Source organism: Maylandia zebra, linkage group LG7 (assembly GCF_041146795.1).
Source record: "Maylandia zebra isolate NMK-2024a linkage group LG7, Mzebra_GT3a, whole genome shotgun sequence".
In the NCBI taxonomy this organism is placed as follows: domain Eukaryota; kingdom Metazoa; phylum Chordata; class Actinopteri; order Cichliformes; family Cichlidae; genus Maylandia; species Maylandia zebra.
This window is the reverse complement of record NC_135173.1, coordinates 37221616-37241539: the sequence shown is the minus strand read 5'-3', so window position 1 is coordinate 37241539 and position 19924 is coordinate 37221616. Positions and strand designations below refer to the sequence as shown.

At 40.8% G+C, this 19924-nt stretch overlaps 1 protein-coding gene across 5 annotated transcripts; it reads left to right on the top strand.

Annotated features, from left to right (window-relative positions):
• Positions 1–511: 511 nt before the first annotated feature.
• On the top strand, positions 512–13514 carry adra1ab (adrenoceptor alpha 1Ab). Of its 5 annotated transcripts, none has more exons than XM_076886321.1 (3): positions 512–691; positions 4115–5282; positions 11848–13514. In XM_076886321.1, exons 2-3 carry the CDS (start codon positions 4367–4369, stop codon positions 12297–12299), a joined length of 1368 nt encoding a protein of 455 aa, XP_076742436.1. In that variant the 5' UTR covers positions 512–691; positions 4115–4366; the 3' UTR covers positions 12300–13514. The 5 variants fall into 5 exon arrangements, with proteins under 5 accessions (XP_076742436.1, XP_076742435.1, XP_076742434.1 ...); XM_076886320.1 differs by having other exon boundaries at positions 4082–5282; XM_076886319.1 differs by having other exon boundaries at positions 4000–5282.
• Positions 13515–19924: the final 6410 nt, after the last annotated feature.

The window sequence follows — 19924 nt, the reverse complement described above, 5'->3', positions numbered from 1 at the left end:
TCAGTGCAGCCCTTGTGTAACTTGGTTACACAAGTCCTTTTCTCCCTGTTTTATATCCTGGGATATAAAATATAAAATGCAAGTTTTGGCTCTCTGGTAATCACCAGAGCAAGGCTATCTTATGTCTGTTGAACTCTCTTTTCTTTAGCATTTTTCTTAGATCCAGTGAAATAAATATTTAAAAAGCTCAAGACTTTTGCACAGTACTGTAGCGTTTGTACAGCAGCATAGCTATAAGCACAGCGGAATAAGACATATCAAAATAGTCTTTGTTAGGATCACTTTACTTGTTAACAGTAGAAAAATGCAGTAAAAAATAACAGAGTTATAAATCTTGCTTTCTGAAGCCTAATGAACCTTTTGAAACGACGTGTAATTAGTTTCACAGCTCAGTTAGCTCGCTTTTACCGGGCCACACGCACGTGAACGCGGTTACCTGAATAAGCGTTAAATTTAAATTGAACGGCAATTAAAAGGTGTGAGCCGCTCGGTGAGGGGGCGGGGTCTGGGAGGATCAGGTGGGGTAGTCCACTGTGACTTTATTTTTCACCAGAGAGAGCAGGAGGACAGCAGGAGGGAGAGAAGCACTTGACTTTGCTTTCCGTGCTGTCTGCGGCTGACACTGTGACAAATGACATGCTTTCAGAGAAAATTAGCTGAATTCCGGTGAGATCTGCGCACATGGATGAAGGTAAGACTTTCACCCCCTCCCTTCCTTTTTCTTGTCCATACTCCTGCTTACTGTACTTCACAAACTGAGTGGCTTCCAGTCATCAGAATGGATCATTGTGCTTGTTTGTGATTATTTTTAACCATGTGAAGGAGGCGGCTATTGTCTGGCAGGCCACATATAAGCACACTGAGAAAACTGCTTTATTTCCGTTTAGTAATGATAATCCAGGCAACCTTTTAGAGAGTTTATGTTTTCTGTGCATTTAAAATATGTAACGAAGGTTTATTATTAGAAATGAACGCAAATAAAAGGCATGCACAGGCCATATTCATTCAGAATATGTGGAATATTGAAGTGAATATTAATAATGCAAAGAAAATGATGAATGGTTGTAGCTGCATAAGGAACGTGCTTTAAAGCTCAGGAGAATTCAAAGCTTTGGTCCTCAGGGATGTATCTTCCATTAAATGATGACAAACACTAACAAAAATCACTTCTTCAGGTGGATGAAAAGGAGATGCACTCACATTATCCGCCCTGAAAGGCTGTGTATGTTCAAGACTAGTGGAATGTAATGATCGGGGACTGAATTATGAAACCCCCCCCCCCAAGAGAATAAATAGCAATTTAGAAACTGACTTCAAATGTGCAGTGATTCATCACGGTAGTGCTCTCTCCTTCAGAGACCTGACACAAGCAGTTATGTTACAGTGTTTGCAGAAATGATATATGAACTCTACCGAGGCATTCACAGGCATCTGAATCAGTCATAAATTCCATTTTTTCTTTTATGTGATATGGTGACCTGGAGGAAACATGTTCAAGATAAGCATTTAACATCCTTGATTTTTCTTTTCTCCCTTTTCTCAGAGCTGATGTTCTGGAGAAATATTACATTTCTTTGTTTGTTGGACATAGAACAGATCTAAAGTAATTAGATCTTTGTGCAAATGTGAGCATTTTCTCACTTCATCATAAGTGATTTTTTTCATGTGTCCTTGTGGGAGCTTGTGGTAACAAATTTTCCAAATTAAGTTCATTGAATACACTCTCATCAGTCTGCAAATCATGCACCGAAAAGCAATAAATTAGTTACAGGCAAGCAGGTTGAAAAAAGTGCATCCTTGATGATTAGTGCCTAACAAAATCTAATAAGTCTGTAGGAATGTGTTTGACATGATGCAGAGATGTTTGCACTTTACAAAGTGTAGCAAACTCAATTGCTTTCACGGGACTTCATCTGCTGCATTCACAAAACAATATCAGGACAGTTAATAGTAAGTTGATATTGTCTGTGTTACCCTTGTGATAATGAGACCATCCCATGCTAGGAACTGCTGTTCTGATTTAATATACCCATGGTCAGGCTACATTAAGTCAGTTAATATGCTCACTAATATCCTATCTGTTTAAAAAACAAAACCCTAATTATAATTCCAATTCTAGGTTTAATTGGCTGACTTGTTTCCATTCGGCAAAGGCCGCCCAGCTGGAGGGGGAACAAAAAAGTTTCTTCAAGGACAACATACAATCTTTCCAGGAGCTCTGCTAATGCAATAACCTGAGTGAGCCATCTTTGGATTCAGATGTAAATTAGATTGTAATGATGTTCACTGATAGCTTTTAATCAAATCTTATCTGCAGAGAATGATGGACGTGTGCAGTCTCAGTCTTTGTTTTTGCTTGCTGCTGGACAACTGAAGGAAAATGCCCTTGGGGGCTGAGGCTGTGGTTATCGCTGTCTATTAATCTCTACAATATTTTCGTGGTTTATTAAATGGAAAAAGGATATTCGACTGGCAATAATATAAAATTGAGAGATGCAGAAAGTCCTTTTACTAGATATAATCAAATGAATATGAATGCTCCCAAAACAATGATTAAAGTATTCTTTTTCTCGTTGTTATTATTATTGATACATGCTTTACATTATCAGCTAACATCAAGACAACTGTGTGGCCTTGAGGCACACAAAACATTGTGCGTGGTTGTAGGAGTACTGCATCACATTGTAGATATTGGTAATCTTGTTTCACCTATGTAGAATTGCAACCGCTGCCTCAGGTCAATGTAAATATGTTTGACATCCTTCCATAGTAACAGTGGTCCTCGAACACTGGTGGGCTGAGGAAAACAAAACAAAAAAAAGCAATCTCTCCGTGCAGGCGCGACACCACACTGAGAAATCTTATTACAACCAAAAATGTTAAGATATGACCAAGATATGTTTTCACCACCTATCAATTCCCCCTCCGGCCACTGATGTGGAAATCCCAGCATCAAGTGTTTATTTGGGTGAATTTCGTTCCGCCTGGCAGTGGGACGTGCGGCGAGTGAAATCCTTTGATCCCGCACGAACATGTGACAAGCATGACTCTTCTCTCTGAAGGCTTTATCACGGCCACTTTCTTTTATTCTATGCTTCGCTGGTGCTTATCGCGCTCAGTGACATCCCTGATCTAAAACACGCTCACTGCGAGTGGTACTGAGCGGGACTATCGATGGCTGAAGCCTTCACTGGGGTAATATAGTGCCCTCCTCAAGGTTCAATTCTTGGCTTGTCATCTGGTAGATGAGTTAAAACCCTGATTAATGACACAAGACCTCTGAGGGAGGGACTTTAAAAAATGATCTCTGTCTTAATTTATCTTTAAGCTCTCTGAATGTTTGGCTGGATTTCTCATGATGCCACAAATGATCCCCACCCCCCAAGGATAATATTCCTGCTGTGTTGTCCTTGTGTTTGCCTCTTTCTTAATGGATGATATCTTGTTTCTTTATATTTTCTTTTCTATTATAATCCTTACCACAGTTACTTTTCAAGAACACCGCCTGTGTAAAGACATGTTTAGCTTTAATCAGTCTGACAGCTTAAATGAAGGTTAAACAAATATCAGGTATAAATAATGGGATGTTTTAATCTTACCAGTATTTTCTTGCAGAGCCAACAAAACAAGAAAACCGCACTGGGAGGGGATTTTTGTTTTGGTTTTTTTGAATGAAAAAGAAAACTGGGAATGCTGGGCTCAGGAGCATACTCTCTTTTTTCTACTGCAGCTGTAATAAAGGGAGAAGAATTTGCACACAAAGAGGCTGAAAGAGGCCATTAAATGATGTTTTTACCCTTTAATCATGGCCGGGTGATTATACTTTACAATTTTACATTTAATGTGCTCTGTCTTGCATCCTCTGTTTTGATTTGCTCCTACGCTGTCAGAGAAAGAATAGCACTTAAAGCAGTAATGAGCTCGTTTTGGGTATTTATAAAAGTCTAGGATTATGAATGTGTTGATAAATTTCCTTTATCTCTTTTCTTGTTTTAACAGGTAAAGCCTTTTCGTTATGGCAAGACATGACACCCCAAATCCATCTGTGACTGCCACTTGAGCATTTGTCATTTTTATTAAGCTTTTCCAGACTAAATATGGCAAACTGTGGCAGTGTTACTCTTCCAGCATAAGACGTTCTGCCAAGCAACCCTGGCCACATGATCACTGGAGTGCTGGCAAGAGCCACTGTACCTACAAATTAACTGGAAGAGCAGTTTATGCAGCTGTAAAAGCTTTTATCCTCTGCGCTGGGAGGAGCGGAAGACGGCAGAGGGTTGGAGCTGAAGTAATTAAAGAACAGATGTGGCATGAGTGTCATCAATTTGCCAGACACTTTACATCTTAATGCAACCAGCAGATTACAATGTTTCCTGCAGAGAACATGAGTGTTTATTCTGCAGCAGGTCTTTGTCCAAACTGCAGCTCCTCCGCCCACCCAGAGGTGGATGTAGCCAAGGCAGTCGTCCTGGGGATGGTGCTGGTGGTCTTTGTAGTGTTTGGGGTCCTCGGAAACATCTTGGTCATCCTGTCTGTGCTGTTCCACCACCACTGGCGCTCTGTGACACATTACTTCATTGCCAACCTGGCAGCAGCAGACCTGCTGCTCAGCTCTGCTGTCCTGCCCTTCTCCGCCACCTCAGAGGCTCTCGGCAGGTGGGTGTTTGGCCGGTCCTTCTGCAGCGTATGGGCCGCCCTGGATGTCCTCTGCTGCACTGCCTCTATCCTCAGCCTGTGTGTGATTTCTATTGACCGCTACCTGGCTGTCAGCTACCCCCTGCGTTACCCCGCTATAGCTACCGGACGGCGAGGCCTGACCGCGGTGGCTGCTCTCTGGGGACTCTCAGCAGCTATATCTGTTGGCCCTCTATTCGGCTGGAAAGAGCCCGACCCAGAGGACGAGACAGTGTGCCGAATTACAGAGGAGCCTGGCTACGCCTTGTTCTCAGCCTTAGGATCTTTCTATATACCACTGGTCATCATCCTGGCCATGTACTGTCGTGTATATACCGTGGCGAAGAGAGAGACCAAAACCCTGAGGAAAGGGAGGAAAGGAAAGGGGGTAGAGATGGAGGGGGTGATGCTGAGGATACACAGAGGGAACGCTGCTCAGATAGGGAAGCAGGAGGGTGACGAGGGGACCGCAATGCATAAACGCTCCTCCTTTTCCCTACCAAGGCTGCTGAAGTTCTCAAGAGAAGAAAAAGCAGCCAAGACTCTTGGCATTGTCGTTGGATGCTTTATTATGTGCTGGCTGCCTTTTTTCCTGGTTTTGCCCATCGGTAGGTACCTTCTTACCTCCTCTGCACTGAAGCTGACAAAGCCTCACTTTGTAACACTCGTGTTCTTCTTTAGGTTCAAGGCACACACCTAAGCATCTGCTATTCTCAAAGAGAAATTCATTTTTTGTTGCATACTGAAGGACATTTACTGCTGTTTTAGCTACTAAAAATGTTCCATATAGCATCAAAAAGTTGGAGAGCAGAAAATAGTTATTTATCAATATATACACAAGAGAAAACATGGTATTTTGAAATGAAAAAAATACACAAATATTTATATAATATTATCACGGCATTTTCAACCTCACTGAAGGTTAAAAATGCAGATGAGTTGAAATTGTCTTTGTAAAACAAGTTTTGTATGGATGTACCTGTGTCAGATGGCTGGGTGGTGAAAACACAAAGAAAGAGCCTTGAAAATGTTCAACAGTCTGTGTTCTTTTTCTTTGCTGCTAAAGGTTTTAGTACAACAAAGAAAAAAGAAATCAGACTAAAGATAAAATAATCGAACTGGAGAAAACTTCATTACAGCAGTGGTTATGCTAAATGGGGATGCACACCATTTAGTATTTGGGTACAGCCACTGCAGCATGCGGCTTCATAACCCCTCCCACTTCAATAAATAACACTTTAGCAGTATCCACCTATTACCCAGAAGATAGTTAACCCTAGAATAGACTAGTAAATGTAGCAATAGAATGAAACCTACTCCTATATGCCACACTTGTAACGTTGGTTTAAGGCAGGTTTAAAGAAGAGGAAAAATATAGTATAACTTGTTTTGGAGAATCTAAAGTCTGCTTATCATTAATTATTTTTGGAATTAATTTGCTTGTAATAGAGTTACACCTCAGTTCCCTTAGTCTGACAGTAAGTGCATTACTTTTTTTTTTTTTTTTTGTTTGATTGGCAGTTTCTTGGAATATTTTGATTGCAAAGATAATGAAAAACTTGACATTTCCAAGCAGGAGACTTAATGTGATTCAAACAATGTTGATTTTTTTTTTTCCTTTTAGAAGACTATAACTGTAATTTTAGCATTTTCACAGAAGCCCCATTGAATGGAAAAGATCTGTCAAGCATGAATTATTCTGCTGGTGTCCATCTGTAGATATGGGCTGAGGATAATGTGAAGAAGCTCAATAAAAGGTGAATGTCCATTCAGTCAGATATCCTCAGCTTTATGTGTAAGAAATTTTTCCTACATTCTCGTCAATGATGGTGACAGCAGTGATGCTATCACAGATGTAAGAGAGGACAGAGACCAACCGTTGTGAGGCTCTATCTAGAAATCTTAATTGCTTCTGAAATAACTCTTACAGCTTGACTGAGATAAGTGATCGTTGGAGTGGACCGGCATGTTTTTAAGAATACCAGTCAGTCAGTATTTACCTCCCAGGTCACAGATGGTGAGATTCACGCTGAAAAATCTATTTGGTTACATAAATACTAATCTTATTGAAGGCGGAACCCAGCTACGATAAGAGACGTAGGAGACGTGGATGAAACACATCATCTGGACAAATAATATACGTGTTATCGTTTTCAGTTTTTTCTTTGCAGTGTGTACTTTCATAACTATCCATATAACAGACACAAGGTATAATCCAAGTGCAAACAAAAGGCCTTTTATTCTAAAGACTAGATGTTCATGTCTCGGTTTAGTCAACAATCAAGTCTTTATATACTGGGATTAACACATCACAATAACTGTACCCCAGTTATCATAATATGACAAAACAATACCAAGCCAAGGTCAACTACCGTAGTTAGTTTTTCCATGTTGATAGAGATGATATCAAAGATTTACTATTTTCACTGCCCTTATTTTCCAACTTTTATGATCATTTCTATGCCATTGTTGTTTAACACAGGGCTCTAGACTAACTTTTTGACATGGGCGCACCGGTACGCCTAACTTTAAAAACTTGGGCGTACCGGCACAAAAGTTAGGCGCACTCAAATTTTTCAACCGCATCGCTTAACACCGCAGTTTTACATGTGCACTTTCTTTGGGGGGGGGGGAGTCCATACAGACAATATTAATTTCTAAATTATTAACTAACAAACTTGTGCTTAAAGTGCTTTGTCAATATTGTAGAAAATGTTAAACTTAATCATCATCTTGGCCTCCTCTGACGACCTGTTTGCTGCTGTCTGCTGCTGAAAGGCCGTGGGGAGAGGGGACACTTGGGCAGTGCATTTATTGCAGCATATAATGTGTTTTCTGGATACACTGTGCTTTTTCAGCATTCAAAGGTTGATGACACCGTGTCAGAGCACTGGCTATGAATTTCAGACAGATCAGGCCTTAACAAAAAAGTTGTCAATAGTTCTTTTCATCTTTTCTTATTACCCACAGCTACATCCACTTCTCTCAGGCCTAGGCTGCTCACTAGGGCTGGGTATCATCACTGATTTCTATAATCCATTCGATTCCGGTTCTCAAAGTCCTGATTTGATTCAATTTAGCCTCAGACAGTCAGAAATATTATAATTCTGATCATTTATCAGTACTGACTTCATCAGAATTGTGAACATCACAGCAGATGCCTTTGTGTGAAAGTAACTGAGAATAAAACACAGGAAAACATGAAGGAGATTTTCCTGGTCTGGCTTTTTATAGCAGATAACCTTAAAAATATTCTGCAATTTTGCATAATTTTAAGAAATTTAAATTTCTTCAGTATTGAACAGCAGAAATTAGGCTTTCTTGTCCGAGGTCATTTAAGTGAAAAAAGAAAAAGCGCTGTAAACAATGGTAGACTGGTGGGTAATAAGCGAATGAATAATGCAGAAAACAGATTTGAGACGGGAAACTGTTCCTGAAGTACAGAGAGAGAGAGAGCTGTGCAGGAAGTGTGATTTTTATTGTGGTGGAAGCAAAACAGCAAAAGTCAGAGGGAATTCATGACGACATTGATCAAATGTGAAGCGCAGTTTGCTGCTTCTTTTGCTGCAGGCTCGGCGAATTTTGGTTGGAGAGAGACAAAACCTGCAGCTCAGAATCAGCGCAAAAAGACGTAAACACAGAGCGGACCCGACACATCAGAATCGCTAAGCTCCGACAGCGTGTCCGTGTTCAGGCCGTCGGGTGAGAAAGCCGAGAAAGACAAAGCTGATTCTGATGCGTCGGGTCCGCTCTGTGTTTAGGTCTTTGTGTGGAATCCGTTAATGAATTGATATCGCTTTATTCAAGCTACTCACCTCTCTCTTCCACCTGCACTTTCAACTGGACCACGGCCAATCAGAGAGGTCCCGCCCCTGACTACCTCTGATTGGTTTAGTCCACGATAGGGGCATAATGTGTGTCTGTTGTTGACCACACGGAGAGTTGCAGAGATTTTTTTTTTGTTACCGGATCATCTGGTCGCACAGGTGCGACCAAATATTTATTTTTAGAGTGCCGCACTCTAGGGCCCTGTAACATTAATGTTGAAACATTTAGTCAGTAGGCCTTTTCTCACAAAAGCAAATGATTAATAATAAATAATGATGGCTGAGTTCCATTCACCTGTTTTCTTTTCAGGCACTTGCTATTATGGCTTACTGGTGTTCGAAAATAGAGCTATTAATGTTAGTACGAACACGTGTGCTCCTGCAGTGACTGTCTGTTATGTTAAATGTCTGTTAGGAAATAACAGCTATTAATGAGTCATTTGTTTCTCAAAGCTAATAAACTGTGACAGATTTTTGCACAGTGCTATTGCCCATCTGCTTATAATAGGGGGAACGTAACATTAAAGGGCTCTGCACTATTGGATTAAACAAACAAAAAAAGACCATAAAACTGTGATGGGCAGCTTTAACAGCTGCAACTGATGTTGTTTTTATCTTGTGTAAGTGCATGCATGCATGCCAACATGGCAAAATGTGATCCCCGTGACACTTGCTGCAGTGGGAACTACCACAAATACTTTGGCAGGTGTTAAAATCTCTTTGGAGTTTGTCTGTGTGGTAGTGTGGTAACCCTGCAAGGTGTCAATTCAGGTCCACTGAAGTTATGACAGTCATTTTCAGGGGGACAGTAGGAATTTTCATGGTGGCTCTTTCACATTTGCCAATATATTACCTTTAGATACAATAGCAACAGTCTTTTGGGAACGGCAATCTGTGCATCACAGTCCCACTCCAATGCAATAATTAAGTCTGCATAAAAAGCAGCTGAATCATCATATTATAAAGATCACATGCATATTTATCGCATCCTTGAACGGTGTGCTAATCTTAACAAAACTTTGCACATCATCAAACATACAGCGATTATTAATATCTATACTGCATGTTTTTCAAAAACATTTGTTACAGCTCTTTTAATTTTCATATATATTATGTTCATTTCATGTTATGTTTTATATTTACGTTTGTGTCACGTTTATTGTACACGGTCCATAAAATTTGTATCCAGGTTTGAATTTTGTTCGAGTCACTGCTAAATACAACGTGAAAAAATGTAAAAGTACCCATAGTTTGCATAAAATTGGTTGGTGTTTTGGTCTATGAAAACAACGTCAAGCAAGCTCTTTCTCCTTCTCTACTCTGCCTTGATTCTACTGGCCAAGTTTCTTTTAAGGAACATCAAGAAATTCAATTATAAGCAACAACACAGACCAAATAAAGCACCATATTGGAGCAGAAAAGGCTTCAGCTGTGAGCTGAAATGGAAAGAAGCAAACTACTACTCCCTCCCCAATGAAAGCTATTATAGATAATAACTAGCATGAGGCTTAATGGGCTGTAATGCCAGGAGGCATCCTCAGTCACCCTGTACCCACCTGAGGCAGCCAGTCACAGGAGGATAGTTATGCATTTCAACTGAGACGGTCCGTCACGGCACAGTGTTCATTCAAGCTCTGAGATTCACAGACTGAGGGTTTGAAAAACCACAAGTATATTTTTTATTTATTTTGAATTGTCCTGAGCCCCTCAGATCAAATGCTTGGTTTTTTTTTTCTAAACCATTTGGTCACCAGCCTTTCACAGCAGCTGCTTCAATAGCAACTATAAGGGCACTCGGGGAGCATTCACCTTTGCTAAGGCCAATAGTCGGATTTTTTGTAATACAAACATACATCATACAAACACAAAGGTCAGAGTGATACAACACCAGAGGGGCAACATCAAATATAAACTTGCACGTTCACATTATGACAGCTGCTTTCCTTTTCCAGCCCAGTCTGTGTAACAGGTACATTAGAATTTTTACAATTAAAGCTGAAAAATTACATGAACACTGTGAGAGAAACCAAGATGTTTCCCAAAACTTAACAGATTAGTTTTGGTTTCTAAACCTGAATGATGCCTGATTGCAACCAAAAGTTATGTCGATGTCAAGAAAATTTGATTTGGCCACATTCCATGAAATGTAACCATTTAAACTGTATTTCTCTAATAAAAACACATGGTAAATTAACATGTAATTGAAATGCTCAAAGTCAGTGTTCTGGGCATAAATATTTACTCTCTAGACTCTTTGGCCAGAAGTTTCTAGAACACTTGGTTTCAAAGCTACATCTATAAAAAAGAAACTGTGGACCCAAAGCACACAAATCACAGATGCCTCGTTACTGCTAAGTTAATAACTGGAATTTAACACAACAAAACTCAAGCAAAAGCTTTGTGGACAGGGTGTACCACACAGCAAACTGCAGTATTTGTCAGATAAGTTCGTTTAAAAAATGCTCCAAAAGGCACCAGCAGTACAAATAGGGTCATGGTTTAATGATTTAGCTACATCGAGGTAAGGCCTAACATCCACGCTCCTAAATTAAGGTATTAACAAAATCCAATAATAGAGTAATGTGCTCTGAAGTTTGATGTTTTTAAAATGGGATTCTGTGGGGATTGATTTGCTCTTGGAGCCAGCCTCAAGTGGCCACTGCAATTTTTGGTAAATTGGCATTGGCTTCATTTTTGAGCTCCAGAACTTGGCCTAAATATAACTGAGAGAAAAACATAGCACCACACAACAAAATGAAACTAAAAAGCAACTTAAAATAATATAAATAAATGGTATAATAAATGTAAGCCTTAAAGGAGCAGGTAAAGAATGAATCTACTCTGCAGGATTACACCGCTGTAATGTATGCTCCCCTCATGCATGCTCATTTTTTCAGTCACCCGATGTTGGCAAATGCCAGAATAAATGAATAGGGGAAAAAGCCTAACCATTTCACAGATTTACTGCCTTTTTAGTTCCAGTACAGTTATTACACTTGCCCTTTTTCTTCCAAGATGCCATTTTAAATTATTCATTATTTGTTTTTTGTTTTTTTGTTAAGGGACGAGTCAAGATCATCCACTTGGGAAATGTTTTATTTATAAAGCTGGAAATGTGCGGGGACGTTGTCATGCTGACAAATAAAAATATCTGTTTCCAGAAAGTTGTAATTATACAAAAACATGAATAAATTGAAACCACGTGAAATTAGAGAATGGTTTAATCTTGTCAGATCCATGGGCTTTCGATATCTGCCTTTATCTAGGACCTTGAGGTATTATTGCTCTCATTGGTGTGCTTTTTTATTCATTTTCTGATTTGAGGTTCTTTCTGCATCTTTGCTAGGATCCATCTTCCCATCCTGTAAGCCTCCTGAAACCATCTTTAAAATAACCTTCTGGCTGGGTTACCTCAACAGCTGCATTAACCCCATTATCTACCCGTGCTTTAGCCAGGAGTTCAAGAAAGCCTTCCACAGCGTGCTGCGTGGCCAGTGCCTGAGAACTGCTGTGCCGACTACTTCTCAAACCCTAGGACACATCACCACCCACTCCTCCGACCCAGGCCCAGTGCAAGAACCTGTCACCCTTTCTTCACTGACTTGCTGTAGAGTGCTGTCGACCTCATCCTCATCTGCTGATGGTGTAGACCAATCTCAGAGTGCACAAGGCCAGAGTAAGAGTCTTCTGAAGGCATGGTGTTTCTCAGCAAGTCAAACTCCAGTGCCAGAGAAGGCCTCCAACAGATCTGCTAAGGTCTTACACCTTTCCCTCGGCATTACAGGAGAGGCTGTTTGACAGCTTTCACTTCGACATCTATGTAAAACTTTTACATATAATTATATTTCACAGAGACATTAGAGTGCAGGTCTAGCCAATAATGGCTTGAGCTTTTGATGGTGCCTCGTCGCATGACACGTCATTTGGAGAGCTAGTAAGTAATACTTGTATTCTCACAACAGCCACTACTGAGCTTCACTTGAACGGGGCATTAAATGTCAAAATTTTCGAGAGGAGCTTTTCAGCTGCCAGCAAGTAGGAGCCTGTGACTGTCCAGCAAGTGAATTTTGGAACAGATGCAAAGCTCTTTTGGTTTGAGAATGCAAGTTAAAAGCCCTTTTGGCAAGTGTCTAGGATAGAAAGTATAACCATCCCTGAATGCCAAGGAATAAACGAGATAACAGAAACTTATAGAAACGCTATTGTAAGAGAACTCTGGAGACATGATATTTTTTTAATATTAGTGGTATTTCTTCAGATTGCACAAAAACCCTTAAGGGTGAGATACTCAAAAGTCATGGAAATAATTAGTATTCAGCGAAAGCTTTGAGAAAGCGTAAGATAGAGGAGGGTGTGTGTTGCATGTGTGACCTTTGCTTTAAAGAGATGAAACAATTTCCTAAAAGAAAAAGTTGAAAATTGCATTCCTTGGTGAGTACTGGGTAAAAAAAAAAAGGACATTTTTACAGCACAGCACAGTTTACAGATTTAAAGTGGAAGAGTTTTGCTTTGCTGTTTGTTTGGGTTCTTTGGAAATTGTGTTAAAAATCAGCTTTCAGTGTTTTACAGCATTGCTTGTGTGAATACTGGCTTCCTGCTGGTGTACGACTTGTGCTTTATTCTGGTTATTTAAAACTGATGCACGCGCATTCAAAACTGCAATGGTTCTTCTCATCTGTAAGATGTATCCATAAGGTTTTTTGTGCAGAAGGACTCTAAAATGAGCTGACAAAAACTCAGGCTTGATGTGCATTATTACCTCATTAAAAAGAAGCTATGGCTAACATAAGAGGCATTTCTCTGCTTACACATCCAGCAGAGCAACCTTACCATCCTCTAACAATGTGTTTTACTGTCCACCTGATGAGTGAAAGTCTAACAGTAACTCTCATTTTAGCTGCGTTTTGCTGTCTAACAAATCCTAATTAAAATGCCTGTTTAATAGATACCATCAGCCTGGCCTTTGGTGCAGGGCCAGAACAAAAACAATGAGCCAAAAGAAGACTGAATCTTTGTGAGCCAATTACATTCCAGTTCCTAGTGCAACAATTAAGTGAAATCAATTTTCTTCAACTCAGATGTAATTTGAGACATAAGTGGCAGTTACGTTACCAGTCGTGATTAAGTTAGCTGTGTGACAGAGTATGAAAATACAAAGAAAAAGTGTGTGGGAGAACACAGCTGTGAAGTGTGCTTTAACAATGTGCCTGGAATCATTTGGACACATTGGAGAGTTTACTCCTTGTGTAAAAAAAAATCTAATCAAATCAAATGAATGTGCTATTTACTGATCAAATTACCTATGTTATATCTCCAGCAGTGGAGGAAAGCTGTTATCATTGAATCCAAAATGACCCTCTTATAGATGCACTGTTTGCCAGTGACACTGCCATAATGGTTTCACATTTTAATTAATCGACTTACAAAATTCTAAACTGGTAATGTCAGAGGACAGGATACCAGATCTCTATGTGAATTAACCCCACCCCTAAAAATACCCTGTGACAGAAAAATCTTATCACTGAATTTCCATTTGTTTGACTCAGGACTGTCAATATTCAGTTTACCTGGAATGACCCCCCATGGCCTTTACTAGAGATGCACCGATTGAAATTCTCCTGGAGCATTCCAATGTTGTAGCTTATCGAACAGTAAGTTTCATGATTTTCTCTTTTTAAAATGTATGCATCATTAATTGTGCCCCTGTTGTATGGCACATTTTACCTTAAGAAATAGAAACATGACCATTATATTTATATGACAAAACAAATGTCAGGTACGTATATAATTGTCTGGCTTATTTATTGTGATCAGAGGTTTAAATATACTCATCATGGGCATGAATACCATGATGAGTACCATGGTAATTTGAGTTGTTTTTAACTCTTTCTTTAAGCTGTTCTCTTTCCAGGGTAAAATGATGGTACAGCACACATCTTTAAAGACTTTCAAAAATCGGTTGTGGATTTTCTCTAATCCACACAGGCTCAAAATTATGCATCCATGCCTGCTAATGTTTAGTTAATTGTCCCTTAGCAAGTTGCACCTCTGCCAGACACATTTGGTAGCTATCAACAAATGTCTGGGATAATTTGTGCTGGATATTTGATCTTCTTGGCAGAGTTGGTAGAGTGTATTTAAACTGATGGGGTTCCTGAGCCTTGGTGCTTCCTGGGTTGGTTCTAAGAGTGACAGTTTAGGTCATCTTCCAGCCCTCAGATAAGTGGTGACACAACAAAATAACTCTGATTATTGATAAATCTAATGAGTGCTGTCAAAAGAGAACAGTTCAGAAATGATTACAAATAGAAATATCATGGCATTGATGTCTATGACATGTGTATCTAAACCTCTGACCACAACTGTAAATTCAGCAGCTAACAGGACATCAACCCTTTTCCTCTCTTTCATTTCTCTTGTAACAGCTTTGATCCTTTGCTCATACTGAGGCTTTTGGTTTGTGGCTGGCTCTGGGGACTGTATGGCTTTAACTTTTTCCACTTTGCCTCTCTCGGCTTTTTCAGACTGTCCATTTTAAGTTCAGCTCAGTGAAGGTGATTTAAGTGATTGGGTGACCCTGGCCAAATGATCGGTGCATCTCTAGTGTTTACTTTAATCACTTCTGCAATTAAATGCTTTTTTAATGTTGTAAGTTTATGAAATGCCAACATTATCCTGTCATCAGTACTTGAAACTGTTAATGAATTATTTTGTATCACATCAATAACTGAAAACTTTACAGCGGTACTGCAGTTTAATTAAATTACATTGCATGAAAGTAAAAAGCAGCAGAAAACAAATACAGAAATAAATAACAGTCTAAAAAAATGAATGCTCTGAAATGAGCATTCTGTGTCTATATTGAAATTGAGTTTAAATCTGTTCATTAACTAAAAACCAGTTTATAAACAAACAAAATACATTCCTGTGTCAAGATAAGCTGAATTCTTCATTCAAAAAAACAAAACAAAAAAGAACATGTTGTGAGCATTGATTCATACCTTTAAAATGTGCTTTGGGTGTCTTATCTTCTCTAAAAAGTTGTTATGTTTTTTTGTCTTTTTTTAAACTATAAATCCTTTGCTTCCTTGAGTTATAAGTTGTTTTTCTTCACAGCATTCGGATTAAAAAGCGTTCTTCTACCCTACAGACATCGTAGCAGTGATGAATACCTGAGATGAGCTTATCTGCAAAACGCAGACTGTAGAAAGAATTCCCAGAAAACAAGCGATTTGTCATTTAACAATAACCTAAGGTCTGTAAGAGGAGTTTCTTTCATCCTGCTTTGCTCTCAAGGATTTCTGCTGTAACGTCTCTTGTTTATTGTCCAGTAGCTCTAATTTTCAATAGCAGCATAAATATAGAACACGTATTCTTATCTCCATGGCTTCACTCATGTTTCATTGTGAAATCAAACTACAGAGTCCGTCCTCACATTTCTCTGTTTTGTTTAAATTCACATCTTTGGACTGCGGGCACAGCCTCGAAAACTAATGACTCATAACACAATATCACTGCAAGACAGGGTACATGGAGAGGGAGAATCATCACACAGCTCCTTTCTGGGTGAACGCACATCCACGCCCAAGTGATTTGTGCCCATCCATGTGTGTGTGTGTGTGTGTGTGTGTGTGTGTGTGTGTGTGTGTGTGTGCGCGAGGAGCAGCTGAGTGGTGTTGCGTCTGCTTCCATCGGTTCCAATGTTATTTATGGAAATAAATGCATCAGATTCCTATTAAGCATTCACCTCTCGTTTTCAAAAAAGGAGCAAAGGATTCAAAGAGTGTTGCAGCAGCTGTCATATTTAAGCAAACAGTGTTGTGATAAATGGATCCAGGCTTCCATTGGGGAAAAGACAAGCTTTAACCTAATCAGTTGACTTAGCAAAGTGATGTTTCATTACACCGTGTGATCATGATTAATAATGTTGAGCGGTGAAGCACAGCAGGTGACAAGAATTGTAACTTCGAGAAGTCAAAGAAGCCTCAATTCAATGAGGAAAGTGTTGTTTGTGTTAGAAGACTTCGCAAAAACTTCTTCTGAAAGGCAACTGTTCACGAGCTGGGGTTCCACCAAGTCACCAAGCATAAATGTGTAATTTTCATTAGACTATCAAAAGCATTCCCATGGAATACATAGCTTATAAAGCATGAGCGAAAAGTTTGCACAACTCCAAATCCAAGTAAATGGAAACTCTCATATTCAAAATATACTCAGGTGCAAGACTGATATCTCTGCAAGCGGGCGGAAATGAGTAGCTTACTTGAAAAATGCAAAATCACCCCCGTTCTCTGCGATCTGCTGGAGCAGGGGGGCTAGGAGGAGGAGTTGGCCGTCCGACTGCGGTCTGGAGTGTGGGGCCTTCCTGCTGCTGCGGAGTCGGGGCGGTCTGCCTCCCCCCACCGCAGGGAAAAGGGAAACACCACCTGGGTCTGGGTGCAGTTCCCCCCTCCAGGGGCGGGGGCACCTAGACCCGGTTTGTAGAGTACGCTTGGGGAGTGTGATCGTGTGTACAACGTCTCTTTATGTCTGTCTCCACGTTGGTTGAGTGTGGAGTAAGTGCATATGAGAGCATGAGGGTGGGAATGGATGTTTGTATCTGTGTGTGCCTGTATGTCTGTGTCTATATGTCAGGTTGGGTGTCAGGCGCCACCTCTCTGGGGACATCTCAGGCCCTCCAAGGTTTGGAGGCCTATCTCCCCCTACCACCACTTCCCCTGCCAGTGGCGGACCCCCTCAGACATCGGTGCGTTGGTGGTTCTTTGTGTCCGGGGATGGGCGTCCAGGTACACACCGGCTCACTCCTTGGCGGCCGCTTATCGGGGCCTGGAGCCTGGGGCTCGCTCGGGCCACTTCGGAGGTGGGGTGCCCCCGGCCTCTCGGCCTGGGGCTCGGTCACTCAGGCGCAGCTGGCTGCCGGCGGAGCTCACGGGCGCGTCACTGCAACTCCCCCTGGCTTCTGCTCCGCGGCTGCTGAGTGAGCCCTCATCTGGGACTCTCCTCAGCTCTTTCTGGGACAGTGGCGCAGCTGCCCCTCTGTTGGTCTTCCTTGGTCTCTTGTGTTCTGGGGGCCTCTGGATGTCTGGAGTTTTGATCTCCTCCACACCTGCTTCAAGCCCTGGAGGACGGGGCTGTGGCCCCCCCACACCCTCTAGCAGATCATTACATGAAGGAACCTTTTAAAAAAACAAGCGCGTCCATGCTCACAGGTGTACACACGGGTGATCACACCCACAAACTACACCCTTTTTGGCTCCTACCTCAAAGCACACTGTGTTCTGTTGATCTTATGTGCTGCACAATAATGTTTAACATTTAGTATTTACTGTCATATTCCCATATATCATTGTGATGTTGTTTATTCTATTACTCTTGTTCTCTTCTGCTTGCTTTCTTTTTTCTTTCTCAGCAGGTGATTGATATATGCATTTTTTTTTCTCTGCCCGTTCTGTTGGTTTTTGTCTTTTGCCCTTCTCCCCCGTCCCTCTTCTCAGCTGTTTCTCTTTCCCTCTTTCTTTCTCCCCTTCTTTCCCCCAGTCAAGTCTGTCCCGTATTCAGTAAGTGAAAATAAAATAAACAATAAAAGGTGAATCAAATGGACCATTACGGCAAGGCTGGGATGGTCAGTTTGGTAAAGTAAATCCGTTGGGCATCTTTCTTTGCCTTTAGACAACAATTCTGATGGCAAAAGAGCCAAACGGGACAGGCCAAAAAAAAAAGAAAAAAAGAAAAATGCAATAACTGGCACAAGTTTTGCTGTTATAGTTGCCAGAATTCCCCACTGTGTTGTTTAGTTGAATCATTTTCTGTCTCATTGAACGCTTAGATGATACTCTGCAACACGAGAGGTGACGAATTCTGCCTGCCAGCAGAAATTAAATTGGACAGAGTTGTTTTATTTTATGGCTCCCTGAATTATATGTTATTAGGTTTTGGCCAAAAGTCAAATCGTATGCTAAATTTTCTTCCTGTAGCAGATGCTAATGTTTTTCTTGGAGTTGGAGGATTGCATAGCAGCTGGCCAGATAATTGAACGAGAACTGCTCTGCAGCTTCATTTGTTGTGCCATAAGGAATGTAATGTCCTTCCATCCTATCCAATTTTCGAGAGACTTTTTCTAGTTCAAGTATTAAAATTAAGAGCATGAAAAATATTAATCAAAGTGGATGTGAGGGAAACTTGACACATGAGCCCAGACGATGTCACCAGCTGTACATTATACATTCATCAGGTAAACACATGCGCAACTCCAAATAAATGCTAATATCTCATTGTTTCCATGCATCAGTGAGTTTGTTTTGGAGTTTCTCTATTAGTCCAAACTCAATAATTGCAGTGTAAAAAGTAACTAGATGTGTCAGTGAGTGTTTTCATCATTTATCTAGCATTGCAGTAGAAGTGGAAACTTGCACACACTGCAAAAGGAACAGGCCCTGAGAGCCAGTTGACCATTAGCACATATATTGCCACCCCTGTTGTCAAAAGCAAAATCACAACTATGATTGGTCCCAAGCCCAGATAAATGGGGAGGGTTGCATCAGGAAGGACATTGATGTCCAGAGCTATAGCAACTACGGAGGAATAAAGCAGATGAGCCATACCATGAAGCTCTGGGAAAGAACTGTTGAAGCTAGGTTAGAAGAGAGGTGACGATCAGTGAGCAGCAGCATGGCTTCCTGCTGAGAAAGAGCACTGCAGATGCAATGTTTGCTTTGAGGGTGTTGATGTAGAAGTACAAAGAAGTTCAGAAGACGCTGCATTGTGTCTTTGTGGATCTAGAGAAAGTATATTATTGTGGTACTGCATGAGGAAGTCAGGAGTGTATGTGTATGTGTTTGAGGGTGGAGCGGGACATGTATAAGGATGATAGGAAGGGCAGATGGATTCAGAGTGGATGTGGGATTACATCAGGGACTGACTCTGAGCCCCTTCTTGTTTGCAGTGGTACACAAATGAGATCAGTCACAAGTCTCCATGGACTTTCTGCTAGTATATGTTTGCAAGATGACAGTGTGATCTGTAGTGAGAGTAGGGAGCAGGTGGAAGAGAGCCAGGAGAGATGGAGGTATGCTCTGGGGAGGAAAAAAAGTCAGTGGAAGCAAGATGGAATACATGTGTATGAATGAGAGGGAGACATGTGTAGCAGTGAAGAAAGAAGGAGACGTAATGAAAGTGGATGAGTTTAAATATCTGAAGTCAGCAATCAAAACCAACAGACAGGGAACAAGAGGGTGGAGCAGGTGGAGATGAGTGTCAGGGGTGATTTGTGACAGAAGGATAGCAGCAAGAGTGAAAGGGAAGGTTTAAAAGATAGGAATTAGACCTGCTATGTATGTTTTGGATATGTTGGCGGTGGCAAAAACACAGCAGGCAGAGCTGATGATAAGATTTTCACAGGGACTGATTAGAAGTGAGCACATCAG

Bases quoted from the DNA above. Each gene is read 5' to 3' on its own strand.
- adra1ab (XM_076886321.1), top strand. From the start codon at position 4,367: ATGTTTCCTGCAGAGAACATGAGTGTTTATTCTGCAGCAGGTCTTTGT. The intron at 5,283-11,847 runs GTAGGTACCTTC...CATCTTTGCTAG, and splicing joins TTTCCTGGTTTTGCCCATCG to GATCCATCTTCCCATCCTGT.